This window comes from Molothrus aeneus, chromosome 19, assembly GCF_037042795.1.
Source record: "Molothrus aeneus isolate 106 chromosome 19, BPBGC_Maene_1.0, whole genome shotgun sequence".
NCBI lineage: Eukaryota > Metazoa > Chordata > Aves > Passeriformes > Icteridae > Molothrus > Molothrus aeneus.
In genome coordinates, this window is record NC_089664.1 from 8,984,826 (window position 1) to 9,004,379 (window position 19,554).

General features: G+C 49.5%; 3 protein-coding genes across 3 annotated transcripts; 2 read left to right on the forward strand and 1 right to left on the reverse strand.

Moving 5' to 3' along the window:
• The first annotated feature begins 224 nt into the window (after positions 1 to 224).
• On the forward strand, positions 225 to 9,907 carry INPP5E (inositol polyphosphate-5-phosphatase E). The gene is made up of 11 exons (XM_066563076.1): positions 225 to 331; positions 1,017 to 2,072; positions 3,730 to 3,853; positions 4,063 to 4,160; positions 4,679 to 4,803; positions 4,923 to 5,042; positions 5,414 to 5,521; positions 6,273 to 6,434; positions 6,975 to 7,090; positions 7,439 to 7,575; positions 8,549 to 9,907. The coding sequence occupies exons 2-11, from the start codon at positions 1,228 to 1,230 to the stop codon at positions 8,679 to 8,681; spliced, it is 1,968 nt and encodes a 655-aa protein (XP_066419173.1). The 5' UTR covers positions 225 to 331; positions 1,017 to 1,227; the 3' UTR covers positions 8,682 to 9,907.
• Positions 9,908 to 10,074: 167 nt separating this feature from the next.
• On the reverse strand, positions 10,075 to 15,888 carry PMPCA (peptidase, mitochondrial processing subunit alpha). The gene is made up of 13 exons (XM_066563060.1): positions 15,836 to 15,888; positions 15,458 to 15,660; positions 15,260 to 15,339; positions 14,857 to 14,939; positions 14,601 to 14,695; positions 14,355 to 14,455; positions 13,746 to 14,009; positions 13,449 to 13,541; positions 13,063 to 13,181; positions 12,532 to 12,622; positions 12,359 to 12,421; positions 11,842 to 11,986; positions 10,075 to 11,559 (listed from the first exon to the last, which is right to left on the reverse strand). The coding sequence occupies exons 1-13, from the start codon at positions 15,886 to 15,888 to the stop codon at positions 11,390 to 11,392; spliced, it is 1,560 nt and encodes a 519-aa protein (XP_066419157.1). The 3' UTR covers positions 10,075 to 11,389.
• A 115-nt stretch (positions 15,889 to 16,003) lies between these two features.
• ENTR1 (endosome associated trafficking regulator 1) lies at positions 16,004 to 18,981 on the forward strand. The gene is made up of 7 exons (XM_066562947.1): positions 16,004 to 16,141; positions 16,218 to 16,409; positions 16,870 to 16,943; positions 17,076 to 17,187; positions 17,747 to 17,809; positions 18,399 to 18,535; positions 18,821 to 18,981. Exons 1-7 carry the CDS (start codon positions 16,013 to 16,015, stop codon positions 18,912 to 18,914), a joined length of 801 nt encoding a protein of 266 aa, XP_066419044.1. The 5' UTR covers positions 16,004 to 16,012; the 3' UTR covers positions 18,915 to 18,981.
• Positions 18,982 to 19,554: the final 573 nt, after the last annotated feature.

The following is a 19,554-nucleotide window of genomic DNA, read 5'->3' on the forward strand; positions in this document are numbered from 1 at the left end:
AATCAGTGTTTGTACTGAAACGTTCAAAATTGAATCTTCAGCCTTAATATAGGCAACTTTTAAACTTCCTCGAGTGCGACACGTTTATTTTTAAGCTGTTTTTTAAATGCCACCTTCATCCCGTGTCGCGACAGCCGCGACTCCCCGCGGGCGCTGCCGGGCGCTCCTCCGGCCGCCGGGGGGCGCTGCGGGCGGGGCGGGCCCAGCGCTGCCCCCGTCGCCACGGCGGGGCCGGGGCGGCCGCAGCGGGACCGGCACCGACACCGGGACCGAATCGGGCACCGGCAGCGACTCTGCGGCCACGGGTACCGGCGGGGAGCCTGAGGAACCGGTAAGGCCCGGGCTGCAGCGGCGGGGAAGGGGCGGCCCCGGCGGGCGGGGGGCGAGGCCGTTGTGAGGGCCGGGGCCGGGGCCCTCCCGCCCGGCCGGGGGATGCGGGCGGCGGCCCCTCGGTGCCGAACCCCAGCTCGGGGCTGCGGTCACCGCGTGGTGCCCTCCCGGGGCCGGGGGAGGCTGGTCCGCGGGAGCCGCAGAATGACGAGGTGCTTCCCTCGTGGAGAAATGCACTCGGAGCCCGGTCCCGTACCCCAGAGCCACCCCTGGGGCGTTTTCTCGTTGAGCGGGGTTGGTGCAGGGCAGCGAAAGGCGACAGCGATTTCCCCGTGCCTGTGGGATCGCTGGAAATTTCCTGGCCTCGGGCTGCGGGCTGGTCGTGCTGGTGACGCCTGTGTACAGCAAGGACAACGAGCTGTGGTTTCTATGCAGCTTAAATTCCCTCTCGTGCTAACAGGGCACGCTGCCTTTCCCTAAAGAAGCGTGTACACAGCCGTACAGGAGGTCTCTGCTCTGCTTTTGGGGTAAAAAAACGGGAAAGAACAGTGATTTTCTAACAAGGTCACGTTAAGGTGTGAGTTGTGCTAGAGGGAGGTGCTGCAAGGAGATGCTTTCTGATCGGGGAGTACAGTTTGCAGCTCGATAACTTCTCATTCTTACATCTTTCTCTTGGGGGAATCCAGGTACCCCACGTCTTGGAATTTTGCAGACAATGCCTCTGCCTGCACATTCACCTGCCCTGCATTCCCAGCTAAAGGCTGAGCTGTCTGCAATTCCCATGCCTTGCTGGCTGAGTAGAGCCCTGTGAAACCCACAGGGTGGTAAAGGGAAGGAAATTATGCTTTGAGGAATTTTTCATCTGGAGCAGCATCCACAGCTGGTACCTGGGGGACAATGAGTACTCCAAATGGGTTTCCGCAGCACTCAAGGGTGTGTCTTACTCGGAGCATGGAGGGTGGAGCGGTACAGGACCTGCAGGCAAAAAAAGCTGGAAAAGCAGCCAAAAAGGAGGCTGGGGGTGATGGGGCACCTCCGAAAATAGGCACTCCTATAAGTGAGACCTTAAAGCTTCTGCCAGACGAGCTCAAAGCTAATATGAAAATTAAATCGATCACTCCAAGGCCCCCTCGGAAGCCCCGGCTGGAACGTGCTGCATCCCTGGATGAAAAGAGCTGGAGGAAGTGGAGACGATTTAGGACAAGCCAGGAAAGTCTGACTGACCCCAACGAGACGAGCTCCTCCAACGGTTCCCTGCAGGAAGCGTCGCCCAGCCCGCCCAGCAGGGGCAGGGCCAGCCCCTGCAATCCCTGCTGCCAGCAGGAATCCTTGCACACTTCACCAGACGCCTTGGAAGCCAGCCCCGGGGGGAAGAGCAGGGGGGGAGGCGCCTCGGACCTGGGCAAACGAGCCTCCGAGATCTCCAGTGCCTTTGGGGGGCTCCTGCGGGGCAAGGGGTTCGCGGGGGGCAAACCCCGGCTGTCCCAAATCATGCCGGCCCGGCCCCTGCCCCCCATGGAGCTCAACGTGGCCTCGCACTCGCTGAGGACAGCTAATAGGATCGACTCGGATTGTCTGGATTACCGACATCATTCCCAGCACAAGTTTGGGAGGGTGAGCAGCAGCCTCAGCGACTCCCGGCTGCAGGGCAATGGGACTCTCTATGACAGCTGCTCCACAGACTCCATGAAATCCACCTTCAGCGTGCTCACCCCCATCCGAGCCAAGGATGTTCGAAGCAGGTAGGGCTCCCCCAGGTTTCTCCTGCTTTTGGGGTGCCAGCAGGGAGGAGAATCCCTCTGGGCAGGGGCAGGGAGCTTCTGAGCTCAAAAGCCATTCTGTGTTATTTTACCTGCTGTGAAGAGAGTTGGAAAATTAAGAGATCAGCACAAATACTCTTCGTTTGCTCCTTTTAGCTGAGTATTTTCATTAATACATATGAGTATTTTCATATATTTTATATAAATATATATAAATATATAAATATATTTAAAGACATATAAATATAACTATAAATATTCATATATCCATTATCATAAATATATAATATTCTCACAAATATATACATATAATACATTTCTATATTATATAAATGTATAAATATTATATGTTTTTTATCTATTTATTCTCATAAATACATATGAGTCTGGTCTGCTGTCAGTTTGCTTGTAATATTAACATAATCTGGTTTGAGAATTAAGAAGTGGTGGCTGTGCATGCCAGCAGTCAGGAAAACTTTTTCAGAAAAATCTAAAAGTACATTGGGCTTGAACTAAAATGATAAATTACAGGAAAAAAAATAGCACCAGATATTTTAAATTGAGATTGTCATGCAGCATTATCACAGTCCTGTGAGGTGCTGAGCAGAGGTTGCACTTGTTTGGTTTCTGTCAGGAACAAATTTATGTGCTGGGAGCTACTCCAGTATCCCACAGGAGCTCCTCTGCAGGAGGGAAAAGCCTAATCATTGATCCAAAGCGTGGGAGTCAGTAGTAGAGGGGAAAGAATTCTGAGATAAATTAAAGTGTTACTAGCTGATAAAAAAGCCCCAAAGATAGATTGTTACTTGTTTGCCATGAGGGTTTTCTTTCCCATTCCTCCCTAAAGCAGCTGGAGCCAGCTGGGTTGCCCAGAACTCTCTGACATTATTCTCTCATCATTATTTGCAGAGCTTAAGCAAGATTAAAAATGCTTATTCAACATGCAGTCCCTGTGCCAGCATCCCTCACCTCTGTAAGCATGTCCTTCAGAGAGGCAGGTGCTGTGGGATGCATCTCTCCTTCCCAAAGGGGATATTTTGGGACCTCAGGCTCAATAAATTATTTTCTTGAGGCTGATTTGATGAGCGGAATTGAAGGAAGGATGTGAGTTTGAGGTTTTGGTTAGGAGAAACCTGATGCCAGAACACTGGGAATGGTGGAGCTGTTTTTCTGTTTGAAGTAAACTGAGCTGCTTCAAGGTACTCAAATGTTATGGAGTCACAGAAATGGTTTGGGTGGAAGGGACCTCAAAGCCCATCCATGCCACCCCTGCCATGGCAGGGACACCTTCCACTGTCCCAGGCTGCTCCAAGATCTGTCCAGCCTGGCCTTGGGCACTGCCAGGGGCAGCCACAGCTCCTCTGGGCACCCTGAGGTTATCAAACCAATGTCTTTGTTCTGTGTCTGGATGAGTTTAGTGGGGCTGAAGACTTTGGATGGCTTCAGTCTTCTCACCACAGTTCACCCTTGTGTCCTGACTTTGGAAGGAACTTCAGGCAAGCAGAACAATTTATAAATATTCAATTCCTTCTTCATAAAGGCATATTCTTGATTCCTTCAGGATTCAAACATTACACATCAATATCCCAGCTGCCCTGCCCTTTCCTTAGATGCTCTTTTTTGGGTCTTCTGTCCACAGGAGCTATTTGGAAGGCAGCCTTCTGGCAAGTGGTGCCTTAATGGGAGCAGAAGAACTCAGCAGATATTTCCCTAATCGGAATATGGGAATCTTTGTGGCCACCTGGAACATGCAGGGGCAGAAGGTGAGTGCACAGAGGTCTGCACAGGTGCTTTGGAAGCAGTAAAGTTACCCCAGCTCTACTGAGAGGACTGGGGTGATGTTTTTCCATTCAAGACTATGTTCCTTGTCAGTCATCTTTGTCAAATTACAAGGTATTTTTCTAGTAAATACTCGCATAACTAATACTGCTTTTCTTTTCTTCCCGTTTGTTTTCAATTTCTTGTGTAATAGGAACTTCCAGTGAATCTGGATGACTTCTTATTGCCAACAGATCCAGACTTTGCCCAGGACATGTATGTCATTGGGGTTCAAGAAGGCTGTCCAGACAGGTAGCAAAAACAATGTAATGAACCATCTTCTTTTATTGTTAACTAATCATTTTGCTTTGAATTAGACTAGAAATAGTCTCCATTGTATTCCTAATATTTTCAATAATCAACCCCTTTAACAAGACTGAATTCTATTGCATGAACACCAAAGGAAATGGGATTTAGAGGAAAAAGTCACGGAGATCTGTAAATCATAAAATCCCAGAATGGTTTGGGATGGAAAGGACATTAAAGCCCATCCAGTGCCATCCTCTGCCATGGGCAGGGACACCTTGCACTAGCCCTGGCCTAGGACACTCCCTGGGATGGAGCAGCTTCTCTGTGCATACAGAATTTCACCCCGATGGCAAAACCCTGCTGATTTCTGTGGCACCTCAGTTGAGTGCAGGGAGGTTTAGCTTATGCCTTGATGCTGTGTGTGAGAGGGATGGCTGTGTGTGCACGAGGCTGATCTGCTCTCCTGGCTGTTGCTGTGTCCTGTGCTGGCTGTGTGGTGCAGCTGTCGTTCTGTCCTGCAGGAGGGAGTGGGAGATCCGCCTGCAGGAGACGCTGGGCCCGCACTACGTCCTGCTGCACTCGGCTGCGCACGGCGTGCTCTACATGTCCGTCTTCATCCGCAGGGACCTCATCTGGTTCTGCTCGGGTGTGTGGGGAGCTGAGGGCACGCTGCCAGCCTGTGCCCTGCCCTTTCTCCCTCTCCTAACCTCCCTGCTCGCTGTCAGAAGCGTTTCAGTAACAGCATCTTTTTTTCCCTCCTTCCAGAAGTGGAGTATGCCACGGTGACAACTCGGATCGTGTCTCAGATCAAAACCAAGGGGGCTCTGGGAATCAGCTTCACCTTTTTTGGGACCTCCTTTCTCTTCATCACCTCCCACTTTACATGTGAGATATTTGCAATCTTGCTACAAGTGTCCTGGTTGAGGGAGGAGGGGAAGGAGCTGTAAAGAGGTGAAAAAGCAGCTCAGGCTGGAGCCAAAGCTCAGGATTGCTGAGCTGAGAAGGATAAGGGAGGAGGTTTGTTTGGTAACAAACTTACGAAAGAACTGTGTTTATGGAAACAGAAACGAACTCTACATCACTGTGTCCCTTTTTCCACACTTTCTGTCATCGTTATTCAGTGCAGACACTCCCAGAGTGTCACATTTTATATGCGGAAAATGTCTGATACCGTTTGGAAGCACCTGGTTTAACCAAAAATCATCATTGCATGAAAATGATTCACTGTTGGCAGTAACGGGGTTTCTGTCTTGCAGCTGGGGACAGTAAAGTGAATGAGAGGAAACTGGACTACAATAAAACCATTCAAGCCCTTACACTTCCCAAGAATGTTCCAGACACAAATCCATATCGATCCAGTTCCAGTAAGTGTGAAACCATGAGCGTGGGGGAGCCCAGCTCAGCAGGGTCTGGGCATTGTCTCTCAGTCTGCACTGGGAAAGAGACAAGAAGAGTGATCATTTGAGACTGTGTGAAAAGAAACTACAGCTCTTTTTGTCTGAGAATGGTTATTACTCCCATGATTTTTTTTTCCTTGAAATTGGGAATTTGAGAAAAAAATTGAAATGGGAGAGAGAAAATTCAAAAGGGAACTTTTACATTATGTATTTTTTTAGAAATATGATAATTTTGGTTTAATTATTATTAATATTACAGATGTGTTTCACTTTCCAGGTGTTTTCTAGAACAATTAGGAATTACTTTATTTCAAATTTAAGAGAATAAACCTTATGTCACTTTGCATGTACACAGGTCAGAGCATTGTTTGCCAAAGTCCATTATCGTTTCCTAATACTGTGCTGACAACTTGATACCTAGATAGATAATTAGGTCCTTGTCCAAGGAAATTTAATATACTCTATCTGCAATGTAGCATTAGCTTTTTGTGTTCCCTCTGGTGTTAGGTCCTGTAGATAGTTTGGTCTCCTTACAGCTTTTTCTATGGTTTTTAACATTTCTGTTCTGTTTTCTCCTGGGTTGTTAATTCCCATATTCATTGGGGATCACAGGTAGAAAACATACTCAATATCACATCTCCAGGTAGTGAAAAGAAAGAATTTCTTCCACTAACACATTCAGCAGCATCTCTTAAACTCTTGTGTTGTGAATTTGCAGGTGATGTCACAACTCGGTTCGATGAAGTTTTCTGGTTTGGGGACTTCAACTTCCGGCTGAACAAGGATCGGGAGACGGTGGATTCCATCCTGAGCCAGAACCCGGACACAGACGTGTCCAAGCTCTTGGTGTATGACCAGCTGACCAGCGAGATGAGTCGGGGTAAGGGGCAGCTGTTCCTCTCCCTCCTCTCCAGAAACAAAGATACCTGCACACAGGAGTAATGTCAGCCCAGTCCCCATTTCCTGGAGGCTTTTTTTGGTGAAGTTCCCTGAAGAAGGGAGTCAGCAGCTGTCAAATACAGTGGCAGTGTGTCAAGGGACCTGTTGCTGTAGTAGTTTGTTCTGTTTAATGTAACCTCCCAAGCCATTTGCTGCTGTTTCATCTGACTCCTCCATAACCTGGGCATCTTTGTCCCAGTGTCCAGGGAATTTAGATTTGAACAGCATTTGCAAAGCAGCACAAGCTTTCAGTGGAAGGGGAAGTGCATGGACCAGTTCTTCTTTGTTTAACTGACCACTGACTAAACAGCCACTGGTTATTTTTTATCCTCTCCATGTCAGGATTGGAGCTTGCTCCCTTTCTGGAGCCCAAGCCCAGTTTTTTCTGGGCCGTACATGGCTGTTGTTTCTAGCCAGCATTAGTAGACACGGTTCTAAGGAGGGAGGAGTTTGTTCATGCCATTCTCCCCTTCCCTTACAGGGTCTATTTTCAAAGGATTCCAAGAGGCTGATATCCATTTCCGTCCTTCCTACAAGTTTGACATAGGAAAGGACAGCTATGACACCACCTCCAAGCAAAGGACTCCCTCCTACACAGTAAGGGATGATTTCAGAAGTCAAAGGGGGTTCAGTTGTGCTGAGATTTGTTGCTTAAGGATATCTGGGACTTGTGGAAGAAAGGACTGTAGAATCTGTGAGCACAGGGAGAGCTTGGCACAGGCTGTTAACTTTATTTTCCCTGCCTTACATCCTGAGTGGGCTCAGAGCTGGCACAGAACTGTTGGGATCAGACAATGAATGGATCCCCAGCCAAGGCCACGTTAATTCCACCAAGTGGAGGGTGATGAATGAATGGATTTGTCTCTTGTGAAGCAGTGCTGCTCTCCAGGGTGGGTGATGTGCAGAGGGAGTCACCCTCCCTGTCCCCTCTCCCCCTGCCTCCAGGACCGGGTCGTGTTCCGCAGCCGCTACAAGGACGACATCCAGGCTGTCAAGTACTCCTCTTGTCCTGTCATCAAAACCTCAGACCACCGACCTGTGTTTGCCTTGTTTCGTGTCAAAGTGAGGCCTGGCAGAGACAAGTGAGTACCTCCTGCAGCTCCACGTGATTGATTGCTCCATGACCCGAGGATATCCTGTGTCTATCCCTGCAGCCTGGTTGGGTTTTACCCAGTATATGCTGGTGGCCAGAGCAGGAAGAGCTTAAACCTTGCCCTGACAGCTGAAATCCCTGCTGCCAGGTCTCTTAACCCTTCTGAGAGGGATAAACAGAGCCCACTGGAATTGAATGTAAATCTGTGCTTTATCTGAGATGCAGCTTTGTTTTCCCTATCAGCATGAGCAGCTTTCCTCTTCTCTTCCTTTTCCCCTGTTTAGGATCAGTTCTGTTTTCCCTCCCCAGTGGTGGCTGCAGTTCAGCACAGCTGGATGTCAGTGGAGTATTTTGAGATCCTCCAGGTTCCTAATGTCCTGTTGTATTAGTAGAACTCCTTAGGAAATTTGGTTTGGAATTATTCTCTTTTTTGTGAGTAACATTGTCAGGGATTTCAAGACCTGAATATCTAAAAAAGTGATTTCTCAAAGTATTCGATCAGCAGTGCAATTGCAATGGGAATTTTTGTTTCTGGGTATTAAATACCCATTAAATAGTGTGTGATGGGCTGCTCAGGTTTCCTCTCTAAAAGACCAAGGTAAGAATAGTTGAGATGAACCACACCAGTGAGTACACCAAGTTAGCAGTAACCTGGTGTAGCTTTTCAAATGAGTAGGTTTTAATTCAGAGTCATTAAGAAAGTCCTTTATATATAAAAGGAGGTGAGTTCATACTAAAATTTAAAGTACATTTCCCTTTTACAACCAGCACTTAAAGTATTGTGAAAAACCTTAACTTGTTGCTGTGGAAGAACAACACTTGTTTCGCCCACAGCAGTCACTGAATGCCTTAAGAAAGTAAAAATCAGATTTGTGGCCTTTGTTGTATGAAGTAGTAGGGAAATTCTGGGCAAACAAGAACCTGTTTATGCCCTGACCTGCTGGCTTGTGTTCCTGTTGCAGCATCCCCCTGGCTGCAGGGCTGTTTGACAGAGATCTGTATTTAATCGGAATAAGGAGGCGGGCCACGAGGGAGCTTCTGAGGCGCCGGGAACAAAAGGACCAAAGATCCAGCAGCATATGTAGCATTTCTTGAGCTGAAAGCTCTGCAGTGCTTGTGGTAGAGGTGCCCTGAAAGAGGATTTCAGACCATGGCAAACTCTGCAGGGAATTGTCAGCATAAGCACCTCTGGCAGTTGTTGTGGCTTGTGAAGAATGTCTTAAACCTCATCTTGGATTCATTTGCATGAGCTAATCCATGTAGCTCAAGTGCTTCTGCCTAAGAAAAGGAGTCAGTTCTTTAAGACATCCATCCCAACTGGTATAATTGATTTATTTTTAACCAGACTATCCTAGGAAGCCACTGGGTGCAGACCCTTGGTTCCCCTCCATGCAGGGGCACAGCTGCTGGAACTGGCATCACCCAGAGGGCACCTGAGAAAAGCCTGCAGAAAGGTGAATTCTTTGTTTGTCTCTTTGGTTTGGTCAGGTTAACTTCCATCCAGTGTGGGGTTGGGTTTGCTCCTTCTCTGTAGCCAAGTGTTGCTATTCTGTACAGGGAGTAACAAGGACCAGTTCATGGCAGTTGTGTGTATGGATGGTGCTCCTGTGTTGGGCTTTTTGGGTCCTCTACAGCAAATTGTTTGTGAATGTACTCCTGTACATTGAAGTGTAGAAACATTGCCTTTCAATAATTGTTCTTTAGGCCTTCTGTTACTAAGGGGGTAAATATCAAACTCTCAGGCCATATATTTGTCTGCTGAGACTGCTTGAAGCCATCCCTTCCTGAACTCACTTGTCCTCCCCAGGGCTGATTAAGCACTACCTGCCTTCAGCAGCAGGAGCTGGAATTTATCTGAGAACAGGCACTGTGTGATGCTTCACCAAAGTGATGCAAGTGAGTGCACCAGGGAGGTTTGCAGAGCAACTGCAGCCACTCAGCTCCACACAGCTCCATTACCTCCAATCACGGTCAATTCCTTTTGGTTTTATTTTTCCAGATCAGTAAACTGTGAATAACTTGCTATTTCTGAGGTAGTGTTGTCTTAAGGCTATATATACTACAAGGACCAGTATGGCACTGGTAAAATGTTAAGTACAGCTAATAATTAAGAACTCATGGGCACAGATGGGATCATTAATCACCTTAGGACCTAAAACATCATGCAAACACCTTGGAGGAAGTGCTGCTGACTATGCAACCTGTCCAAGACAGGCTCCTGTTCTGCGGTACATTTATGGCACTGACCTGTCTGTAGTCATCAGGTATTTGGATTTCCTTTCTTTTTAAAGGAATAAAAATAAATTAATGCAATACCTTAAGTGAGAACCAGAGTTCTTTGTGTGGTGTGTGTTTGGGTGACCTGGGCCATGTCTTCAGCTGGAGGGGTGGGACAGATTTCTCTAATTGTTTGCATTGAACAGAGCATGCTCCACTGGCCAGCTCAGGAAACCCTTGGCAGATGAATTTCAGAACTCTTACTACTTGCTCAGTTGTTCAGAGGCCTCTTTATTTCCTCACAAGCAAACACAACAACTGAACAGGACTTGCACACTGTGGGCTCTGCAGGAAGCAATGCAACGTTTGAGTTGCATGAGGAAAGGATGGGGTAAAGCAGGTAACAGCAGCCTCACAGTGCTCTGCTCCCAGCTGCATTGCTCCTTACCAAACACATCTAGCAGTGAAGAGCTGCAGTGCAGCTGTCTTGTATTTTTAAACCCATGTATTAGGGGTTTATATAAATCCAGTGTTTTATTCCTCTGTTGAGTCTCCATTTCTTTAGCATGTCACACATGTGGCACTTGGCTTTCTGTGATGTGGTGTCAGTCAAGATTGTGTTTCTAAATGTTATGATTTTGTTATCTTGACTTCCAGCTGAGCCACATCTCTGCTGTGAGACTGATTGTGTCTTCCTTTTGCAAGGCCTTAAGTCCATCTGGGTGACACTGAGGAAATGAGGCACGAGTTTAAGGTGCGGCAGCAGCAACTCCTTTAATAACTGTTTGTAAAGCAACTCTGGAGGAAAAGAACTTTTATTCTTTAGCACAGTTCATGTCCAAGTGAAAAACCTAAAGAACAGGATCAACCTCATTCTCAAGTAAGTGTCCTTTATGTACAGTACCTCTGCAGAGGAACTCCACAGAAAATTGGTTCTGTCATGGGGCTGCTTTCCTTGGAACTATAGCAAGACGATGAAGTTATTCCCAGGTGGGTGATTCCTTGTCAGATGGTGAATGGATCCATGATTTGTAACAAAATCTGGATTTGCAGGAAACTTTTTGGCTAACTTCACAAGGACAGTAACTATTATTCTCCTAATTCAGTTTGACCAAGTCTTAGTTCACCTTGGTAACAGTTATTAATATTCTCTGAATTCAGACATGGAAGCTAAGTTGTTTAAGGTGCCACACATTCCTCAGGAAGGGCACAGTGGGGCCTCATGTGACAGCCCCACTTCCACTGCTGGGGTGATGAAGAGGCAGTGACTGACTGCTCAGAGATGTGCTTTCACTGTAGTGATGAACATTTTGGCTTGCTCTGTTCTCCCCAAAGCCAAGAGAAGGGTGTCAACACCCATCTTCCCTTGTAGCCTACTCAGAGGGTCAAACTCCTCCTCCAGGGGCAGTGCTGGCTCCTTACATGAGCTCTTCACAGTCCAGTGCTCCAAAGCAGCTTTGCTCAGCTCCACGGTTGCACAGAATGCCTGGGAGCATTGGGGGGAGGGAGGCTGGTACAGCAACATGAGAATGAGAAAAAAAACCATTAAAAAAGAAGGGATTTGAGGCCGGGCAGGAGGTGCTGCTCTATCGGAAGAGGCGGTAGAGCCGCGGGAGCCGCCCGTCCTTGCTGGAGAGGGCGGCCTGGATGTGCTCGTACGTGGGCAGGTCTGTCAGGTCACCCAGGGCAGCCACTGCTGGCTTCTTGTGCAGCATCTTAGTCACCACCCTCTTGATATCACTGGGTTTCACCTGACCTGCAGGCAGAAGAAAGGCAGAGCTGTGACACCTCCATTGTGAACAGCACAAAGCAGATTTGGGCCCGTGCTCAGAAAACCAACTCCATATCTTCTCCACCATGATTCCTCTTTTCCCTTCCTTCTGACTAAAATAAGCCCTGTGCTGGAATTGTGAAAGCAATTAAGCTCAGTTTGAAATGTATTCCTGTAGTATTTTCAGAGGTAACTCATCAGTGCTACAAGAATATTTTAACTGTACCTAGAGTTCCCTCAAGGTAGGGCAAAGCATTGGCTACTCACTGATGAGGTCACAGAGCTCATGAGGTAGCTTCCTTGTGTTTGTTGCCAAAACCTGCCTCCCCACATCTTCAAAGATCACTGGCCGAGACTCCAGGTTCATCATGAGCATGGACTTGAGCTGTGTCTTTGCTCTCTCAAGTTCTACCTGTAAATGAGCAGGAAATTAAAAAAAAATCTTCTGGCTGCTCTGTAGTACAAGGTAACATGGGAGAGTTCTGCAGACACCTCTCTCTTTGTGGATACATTGCTAATGTTGCTGTATTCTTTTACAGAAATATATAACAAAATTATCTCTAAAAATCCATTCTAGCACAGTCAATGCAATGCATTCACAGAATCCCAGAATGGGTTGGGTTGGAAGGGAAGCCTTAAAGCCCATCCAGTGCCACCCCCTGCCATGGGCAGGGACACCTTCCACTATCCCAGGGTGCTCCAAGATCTGTCCAGCCTGGCCTTGGACACTTCCAGGGATTATTTCAGCTCAAAGACCATCTGCAAACTCAAATGTGCTGCTGACCTCTCCCACTGCTCCTGCCATGAGGATGAATTCCCTGGTGATGATTTCCACCATCTCCCGAACCTGGGGAAAACAGATGATGGAGAGAAGATCAGAGCAATACTTCTTGTGTCCACAGAACCCTGGTACTGATGTGGTTAAGGACTCCTGTCCCTGAGTACAGGACTCTCTACCTGTTTTGGATCTGCACTGGCATGGATGCACAGCAGACCTGTGTCCTCATAGCTGTGGTGGTAAGAGGTGGCATTGTACATCCAGTGGTGCCTGTGAGTATAAAACAGTCTTTTAAAATGTAAAACCCAGAATTTACAATGTGAAAATTAAACATGGACAGTGAGCACCCTCCCAGTGCATTCTCAGGGTTCTCAGCAGTGCAGTGAGAATTGTCAATCCCTGCCTCTGACAATTTGTGCATGTGGCATCTACTCCCTTCTCTCCATTTCAATCCTTGAATCCAGGAAAATACAGAGCCAATCCTGTTAATATTCCCTGATCAAAGCATGGACAGGGCTAAAAGAAGAAAACACAATTCCTGGTCACTTCTGCCCTTTACTTTCACCCTCTCAAAATGCCAACTGACACACGAGTCCCATGTTCCAAGCAGAATGAACTGATATAAAAAATCCTGGTGGGATTTGCTTTTTTCCATGTAAACCTGCTACAGGATTGTTTCTGGCACCCCATAAACAGCAAGACAAACCCACCTGTTGAGCACATTGAGGTAGAGCCGGGTGAACATGCCCTTGCCAGGCCCTCCAGCTGAAAAAGAGCCACCACCTCCCATCATCATGTTCAGCACAGCAAAAGGAATGAAATCGTCCTCCTGCATTGGAACAACAAACTCAGGTCATGGCAGAGCTCTTGAGGGTCTGGGGTGAGTAAAGGGGAGGGAAAAAACACAGCACAAGAGCAGTGGGAAGGGCAAAACCTTCAGCAAAGTGTCGTGGGAAATGCTGCTTGTTTTTATGTGCAGCAGCAAAAATGTCAATGTTTGTGGGATGAGTGAGTGTTCTTGGGATTCTCCAAGGAACAGGAATATGTACTCCAAGTACAGGGCACGTAAAATGAAGGATTTCAGGTTAATACTTACTAAAAACGAGCAGCTTTCTAACCCAATCATGATGTGGGTGAGCTCTGGGATGGGAGTAGGGCCCAGACTCACATCTGACATGTCTTTTTCAACCTGTGGCAAGGGCAGACAGATCATTAACACCAATTTTCACAGCTCTTATACCCACTTTGATACATTTCATACAATCACCATACCACCCAATTAACAGCAGTCATGGCCAGTTTGAGGCTCATACTCATGAAATGCAACTCAAGAAAAGCAAAATCCTGTAGAGAAATCAGCAAATCCCAGCAAGCTGCCACCTCCACCACGTACCTTGATGATGCCTCCGGTGTACTGAGCCACGGATCTGTCCACAGCCCTGCCCTGCCCCGAGCCCCACACGGGCTCCACCCCCAGCAGGTATTTCCTGGCACACTCCACCAGGTGCTCGTGCTCAATGCCCACCCCAGCCAGCACCATCCTGTCTGGGGTGTAGTAACTGCTCAGGTAGGAGTGCAGCACGGCCCGGTCGATTTTGTCCGTGTTCTCCACAGGGCAGAACCTGTTCAGTCCCACTGTGTTGTCTCTAAAGGCTGCCTAAAGGGGAACAGACACATTGAAGTCACAAAAATTTTTCTCTCAATCTCATTTTTCTTTGGAATTAAGCCCCCATCTGAGAGAGGAAAAGCTGAGAGTATTTCAACTCAGTAACGTTTTGTCACCCACATCAACAAAGGGAAGTTACAAATAGAATTATTTTTCAGTTTGGGTTAGAATCTTCCACGTGTGGAGAATGCTGGATTTCAAAGGGAAGGGACAGCCAAATTCTCTCATCACAGAAACTGAATAACAGAAAATCTGGTTTTGGAACAGTCTAAAATAAACCCTGAAGCTGCCAAAACACAGGAGGAATGCAGCAGGGTGGAAATGCCAGTGTGTTACCGCATGGATCATTTCTGTCAGGAGAGGCTCTGGGTCAGGTCTCATGTTCAGATCCTCTAGCTCAAACCTTATGGCCATTCGGGTCATCTCAATTTCTTCATCTGCAATGAGACAAAACAAGGGATGGCAACACCTACAGAAAACCCCCAGCTGCTGCAAGGTCACCTCTGAGAGAATTCTGAGCTCTCAGGAGCAAGCCATGAGATGGAAATGGTTTTTTTGAGATAAAGGATTGTGCTGCCAGACCTGATAACCTGGGCTGCAGGGTTACATCAGCCAGCAAGTTGACCACGGTGTCCAGGCCTCTGGCATCAGCAGACACTGCGTACATGATGGTGTCCCTGCAACACACAACCAGGTTCTGCACTGAGACATCACTTCTGGGGTCACTCAGTGTCATCTCAGCATCAGGAAATCACAGATGAAACTGTCCTAATCATTAAAATATTCAAAGTGCTGTCAGTGCTGCACCACCCAGGTAAGAGCAGAAGGAGCAGCCCACCTCGATGCCTGGCAGTCACAAATGCCTCCATGCTTCTCCAAGGTGAGGAGAATTTCGTCTTTGCTGCCAAACTGAGCTGTGGACTAAGGAAGATACCAGTGTTATTACCAAGTACCAAGATACCAGTGTTATTAATTAGTAAAGCAATAACTGTTTATAACCCTTCAGCGTAACCGGAGCATCTCTGACATTCTTTCAGCCCAATCACTACATGCAAGCCTTGGAGGTAAAACCATAAAGACTTTTAAAATGTAATTACAATCATGCTAATTAATAAGCAATTAAGATTCTGCGACTCTGTAGATGCTGGCACCACTGTTTAACAGCTGAGGTGCAGAGAGCCCTGTGGCTCAGTCCTCCTTAGCTGCTCTGTGCAGATTTGGGGACCCAGGGCAGTACTCACAGAGAACGCCAGTTTCTCCAAGAAGTGCGAGATACCACTGAGATATTTCGCTTCGTGTCTCGATCCTGAATTCACCAGAACTGCAGCAAAGAAAAGAACAAACCAGCGTGACTTTGACACCCGTGCTCCTCACACCCACCCCCGGCTCGGGGGGGAGCTGGGGTGACCCCGGCTGCCCCCGGCCCCGCCGGCACTCACCGCCCACGGTGCAGAACTGCCCGAACTTGTTCTGGGAGGCGACGCGGAGCCCGTTCTCCAGCACCGTCACCCGCGTCTCGAAGCGCTCCCGGCTCTCGGCCGCCGCGAACACGGCCTTGGGCACGCCGGGCAGCGGGCACGTCAGCGACACGCTGGGGTAGGCGCCGCCGCCGCTGTAGCTCCGGCCGGCCGCCAGCCCGCACCTGCGGGACACCGGGCACACCGTCAGGGCTGCGGGCGCGCCGCTCCGCCGAGGCCGGTACCGAGCGCTGATTCCCCCCCCAGAGCGGGTGCCGCCCGTCCCCTCGCTGTCCCCCCGCTGTCCCCTCGCTGTCCCCACCACCGTGCCCTCCCCGAGCGGTGCCGGGCCGCGCTCACCGTCGGGCCTGGCCGCAGGCGCCGCGCCGCAGCCACGCCATGGCCGCCGCCATCTTGCCGCCACCGGGAGCGTGGGGTCAAGGGGCGGGGGCGGGGCCGCGGGTGGGCGCGGCGGCGGAGAGCGCGCGCTCATTGGTCCGCTCCGAAGGGGAGGTCCCGCCCCGCCCTCAGGCGGCCATGGCGGCGCCGGCGCTGCCGGTGGCGGAGCCGCTGCCGGAGGGCCCGGCCGAGCCCAACCCCTTCTCCTTCCGCGAGTTCGTCCGCTCCAAGGCCCGCGGCGGGGGTGGCGCGGGCGCTGACACACAGGTAAGGCCGTGCGCAGCAGCGCGGCCGGGATCCGCCCCGTTACGCCGCCCACCTCAGCCCGCTGTCACCTCCGCAGGCGGCTTGGGCTGCGCCCGCCGTGCCCCCGCTGCCCGCAGTGCCTTCAGAGTCGGGGGACGAGCAGGAGGACGAGGAGGAGGAATGGAGCGAGAGCTACCGGCCGCTGGCCGTAGAGCAGGAACACCTGGGCAGCGCCGGAGCCGCGCCGGGGCCGGGCCAGGTTCCCCCTGGGCAGCCGAGCTACGAACAGGTGAGCGCTGCCCGCCCCCCGGTACCGCTCCGTGAGAGCAGCCCCGAGCCCGGCGTGCTCCAGAGCCCGGCCTGGGCACCGCCTGCCCCCACCGAGAGCCGCTGGGGAGGAGAATGAGCTCTGGAAATGTGCGTTTCAGCAGGGCCAGGTCCGGTTCTTTCCCTGTCCTGCTGCCCTGCACATGACCCGGGTGACTTCCTCGTGCTCCTGCCCTTGGGGTCATGGTCATTTAGAGTCGGCGGCATTAATTAGTCACGTTTACACTGGTGCTTCAGTGCCACGTTCCTGTGCCCCACAGTGGTTTCCAGATGGGTAAACTGAAGGTAAAATTCAGCTTGAATGTATTAGAAAGCAAAAGGATTTCCAGTATTAAAGCCAAATATTCTGCTATTGATCTTGGATTGTTGGTATTGTTGTGAAAATGCACTTCAGTCCTAATAAGAATTTTTTTTTTTTTTAGCTAAAAGAAGAGAATGCTATTTTGAGAAACGAGATCAATAAGCTTCAGATTCTGTCTGAAACTCAAGCAGACAAGTGCGTGAGAAGAATTCATTTTCCACAAAACCATGAGATTCTTGATCCTTTCCCAGAATTTTCCTCCTAAAGCATTTAATGGTACAAGTGCTTACTGTGTGCCATCTCTTTTTTTTTTTCTTATTTTTGAAGGATGAGGAAGCTTGAGAAGAAGCTTGAGGAAAACAAAATCAAAGAAGAAAAGGAAGCACGGGATTTGGAAGCAATGGTGCAGCATGTGGAGCAGAATCTGCAGCTGATGACTGTAAGTGTTGGCTTTAGATTGGGCTCAGATGTCAGGAAGAAATTCTCCCCTGTGAGGGTAGGGAGGTTCTGCAGATCCCAGAAAGAAGCAGTGAGGAGGGAAGGAGGGAGCTGTTCCTACCTCCTAAAACATTCAGAACACAGCGTGGTGTAACACAAACCCTGTCCCTCCAAATTCTGTGCTAGAATCACTCATTCCCATGTGGCTCAAGCTGCCTGGGTTATTATTATTACTATTTCTGTTATAATTTAATTTTTATTATTAATATTAATTTCAAGAATAAATGTGATCTTCATTATAGCATTACTGTATAATATTTTTTATATATAATAATATTCTATTTTATTATTATATACAATAATATATAATACTATTATATAATAAATCTATTATTATTTTCAATAATCAAGTTTGATTATTATTAACACTATTGTTATACAATTATTATTATTATTATTATTATTATTATTATTATTATTATTATTATTATTATTATTATTATTATTATTATAGGAACCAATTTATTATTACTATTTCAATAATCTCTATTCTGTTGCAGAAAAGGGCTGCCAAGGCTGAGAACAGTGCTGCCAAACTGAGGCAGGAGAATGCACAGCTGCAGGTACACAGCAGCACTGCTGGGGCTGCAGGGACATGTCTCAGAGTTGAGCCAGTGCAAAGGATATTCCAAGGGTTTTGCAGGCTCTGAGGAAAATGCTGGGTGTGGGAGTTGTGTCCTGGCAGAGGCTGGGAGGGCCTGGATGGTGCCAGACTCTTCAGTGGTGAGGAGCAATGGCCAGAAACTGAAATGAGGAAGAATTTCCTTCCATGGAGGGTGGCAGAGCCCTGGAGCAAACTGCCCAGGGAATTCAGGGAATGTCCCTCTCTGGAGACATCCAAACCCACCTGGAATTGTTCCTGTCACCTGCTCCAGGTGACACTGCCTTGGCAGGGTTGGGCTGGATACATCCAGAGGTCTTTCCAACCCCAATGATTCTGGGCAGACACTCCCTGCAGGCAGCTGGTTCTGGGCTCCAGTCCTGTTTATTGCATTGCTTATTGCAGTGTTTATTGCAGTGTTTATTGTATTCCCTTGTGTCAGTCAATGATTACATTCCAGCCCATCAGCTGCTGTGGGAATGCACCATTAGCTGTAGAGTATCTGCTGCGGTTCCGGGGTTGTTTCTCATGGATTCTGCCCCTCGCCCCAGGCGGAGCTGAGGAATTCCAGGCTGGAGAAGGAGGAGCTGCGGGCGGGGCAGGCGGGATTGGCCGCGGCCAAGCAGAACGCGGAGGCGGCGCTGCAGCAGCTGCTGCAGGTCACAGCCAGCTCCCGAGCATCCATCAGGTCAGCTGCGCTGGGACAGCCCTCCCGACACCCTCCTGGGCTCACAGATAAACCTCCTCAGTGGGTTTTTAGGGTTAAAATTCAGGGGTTTGTGTTCTGTGCCGGAGGAGCTGCTCTGTGTTATTACCTGCTATGTGTTTTCCTCCAAGTGTAAAAATAAGTGGGAAGTGGGAGTTTCCAGTCCTGATAAAATGCTGCTTGATAAATCACAGAATGTGGGGAAGCTCTCCCAAAGCTGCCTGGCTGCCTGTCTCCACGTGTAACCCTGCATCTCTCCCACTCCAGGCAGCTGCTGTCTGGAGCAGAATCCCTGCAGCTCGTGGCTGATCTCCTGAAATCCATAGACAGAATCTCTGAGGTGTCAGAGGACAGACACTGAGTGACTCACACAGCACGGAGCACTTTGTTTTCATATGGAAACCATTACTAAAAAGTGATTTTTTTAATACTTGGCCTCATTTTGACGCGTCAAACTGCAGACCTGGCTTCTCCATCCCTTCCTAAGAGATCCCTGACCCAGGAAGGGAGCAGCTCCTGCGGGGCCGGGAGCGCGGTCCCTCTTCCCCGGGCACCGCCATCCCCCAGGCCGCGCTCGGCGAGCCCCGCGGCTTTGGCTGCGGCTCCCGTTGCCCTTCGGTGCTCGGGCTGCGGAGGGGGAAAGGCCCGTGGGTCGGCCGGAGGTGGGGGCGTCCTGGTACCATTGAAGGCCGTGTCCTGGTACCATTGAAGGCCGTGTTGCGGTGTCCCGGTGCCATTGAATGCCGTGTCCTGGTGCCACTGAAGGCCGTGTTGCCCGGTGTCATTGATGGCCCTGTCCCGGTGCCGCGGTCCCGTCCCGGGCCGATCTCTGCGGGTCCCGGGGCCGCCCCCCGGCCGTGCACGTGCGCCAAGCCCCGTCCCGATTGGCTGAGCAGTGTCACGTGCCGGATCAGCTGACCCGCGCTCGCAGCAGCGATTGGCGGGGCGGGGGGGCGGGGGCGTGGGCGGGGCCGGCGCAGCCCCGGGAGCGGCGGTGCCGC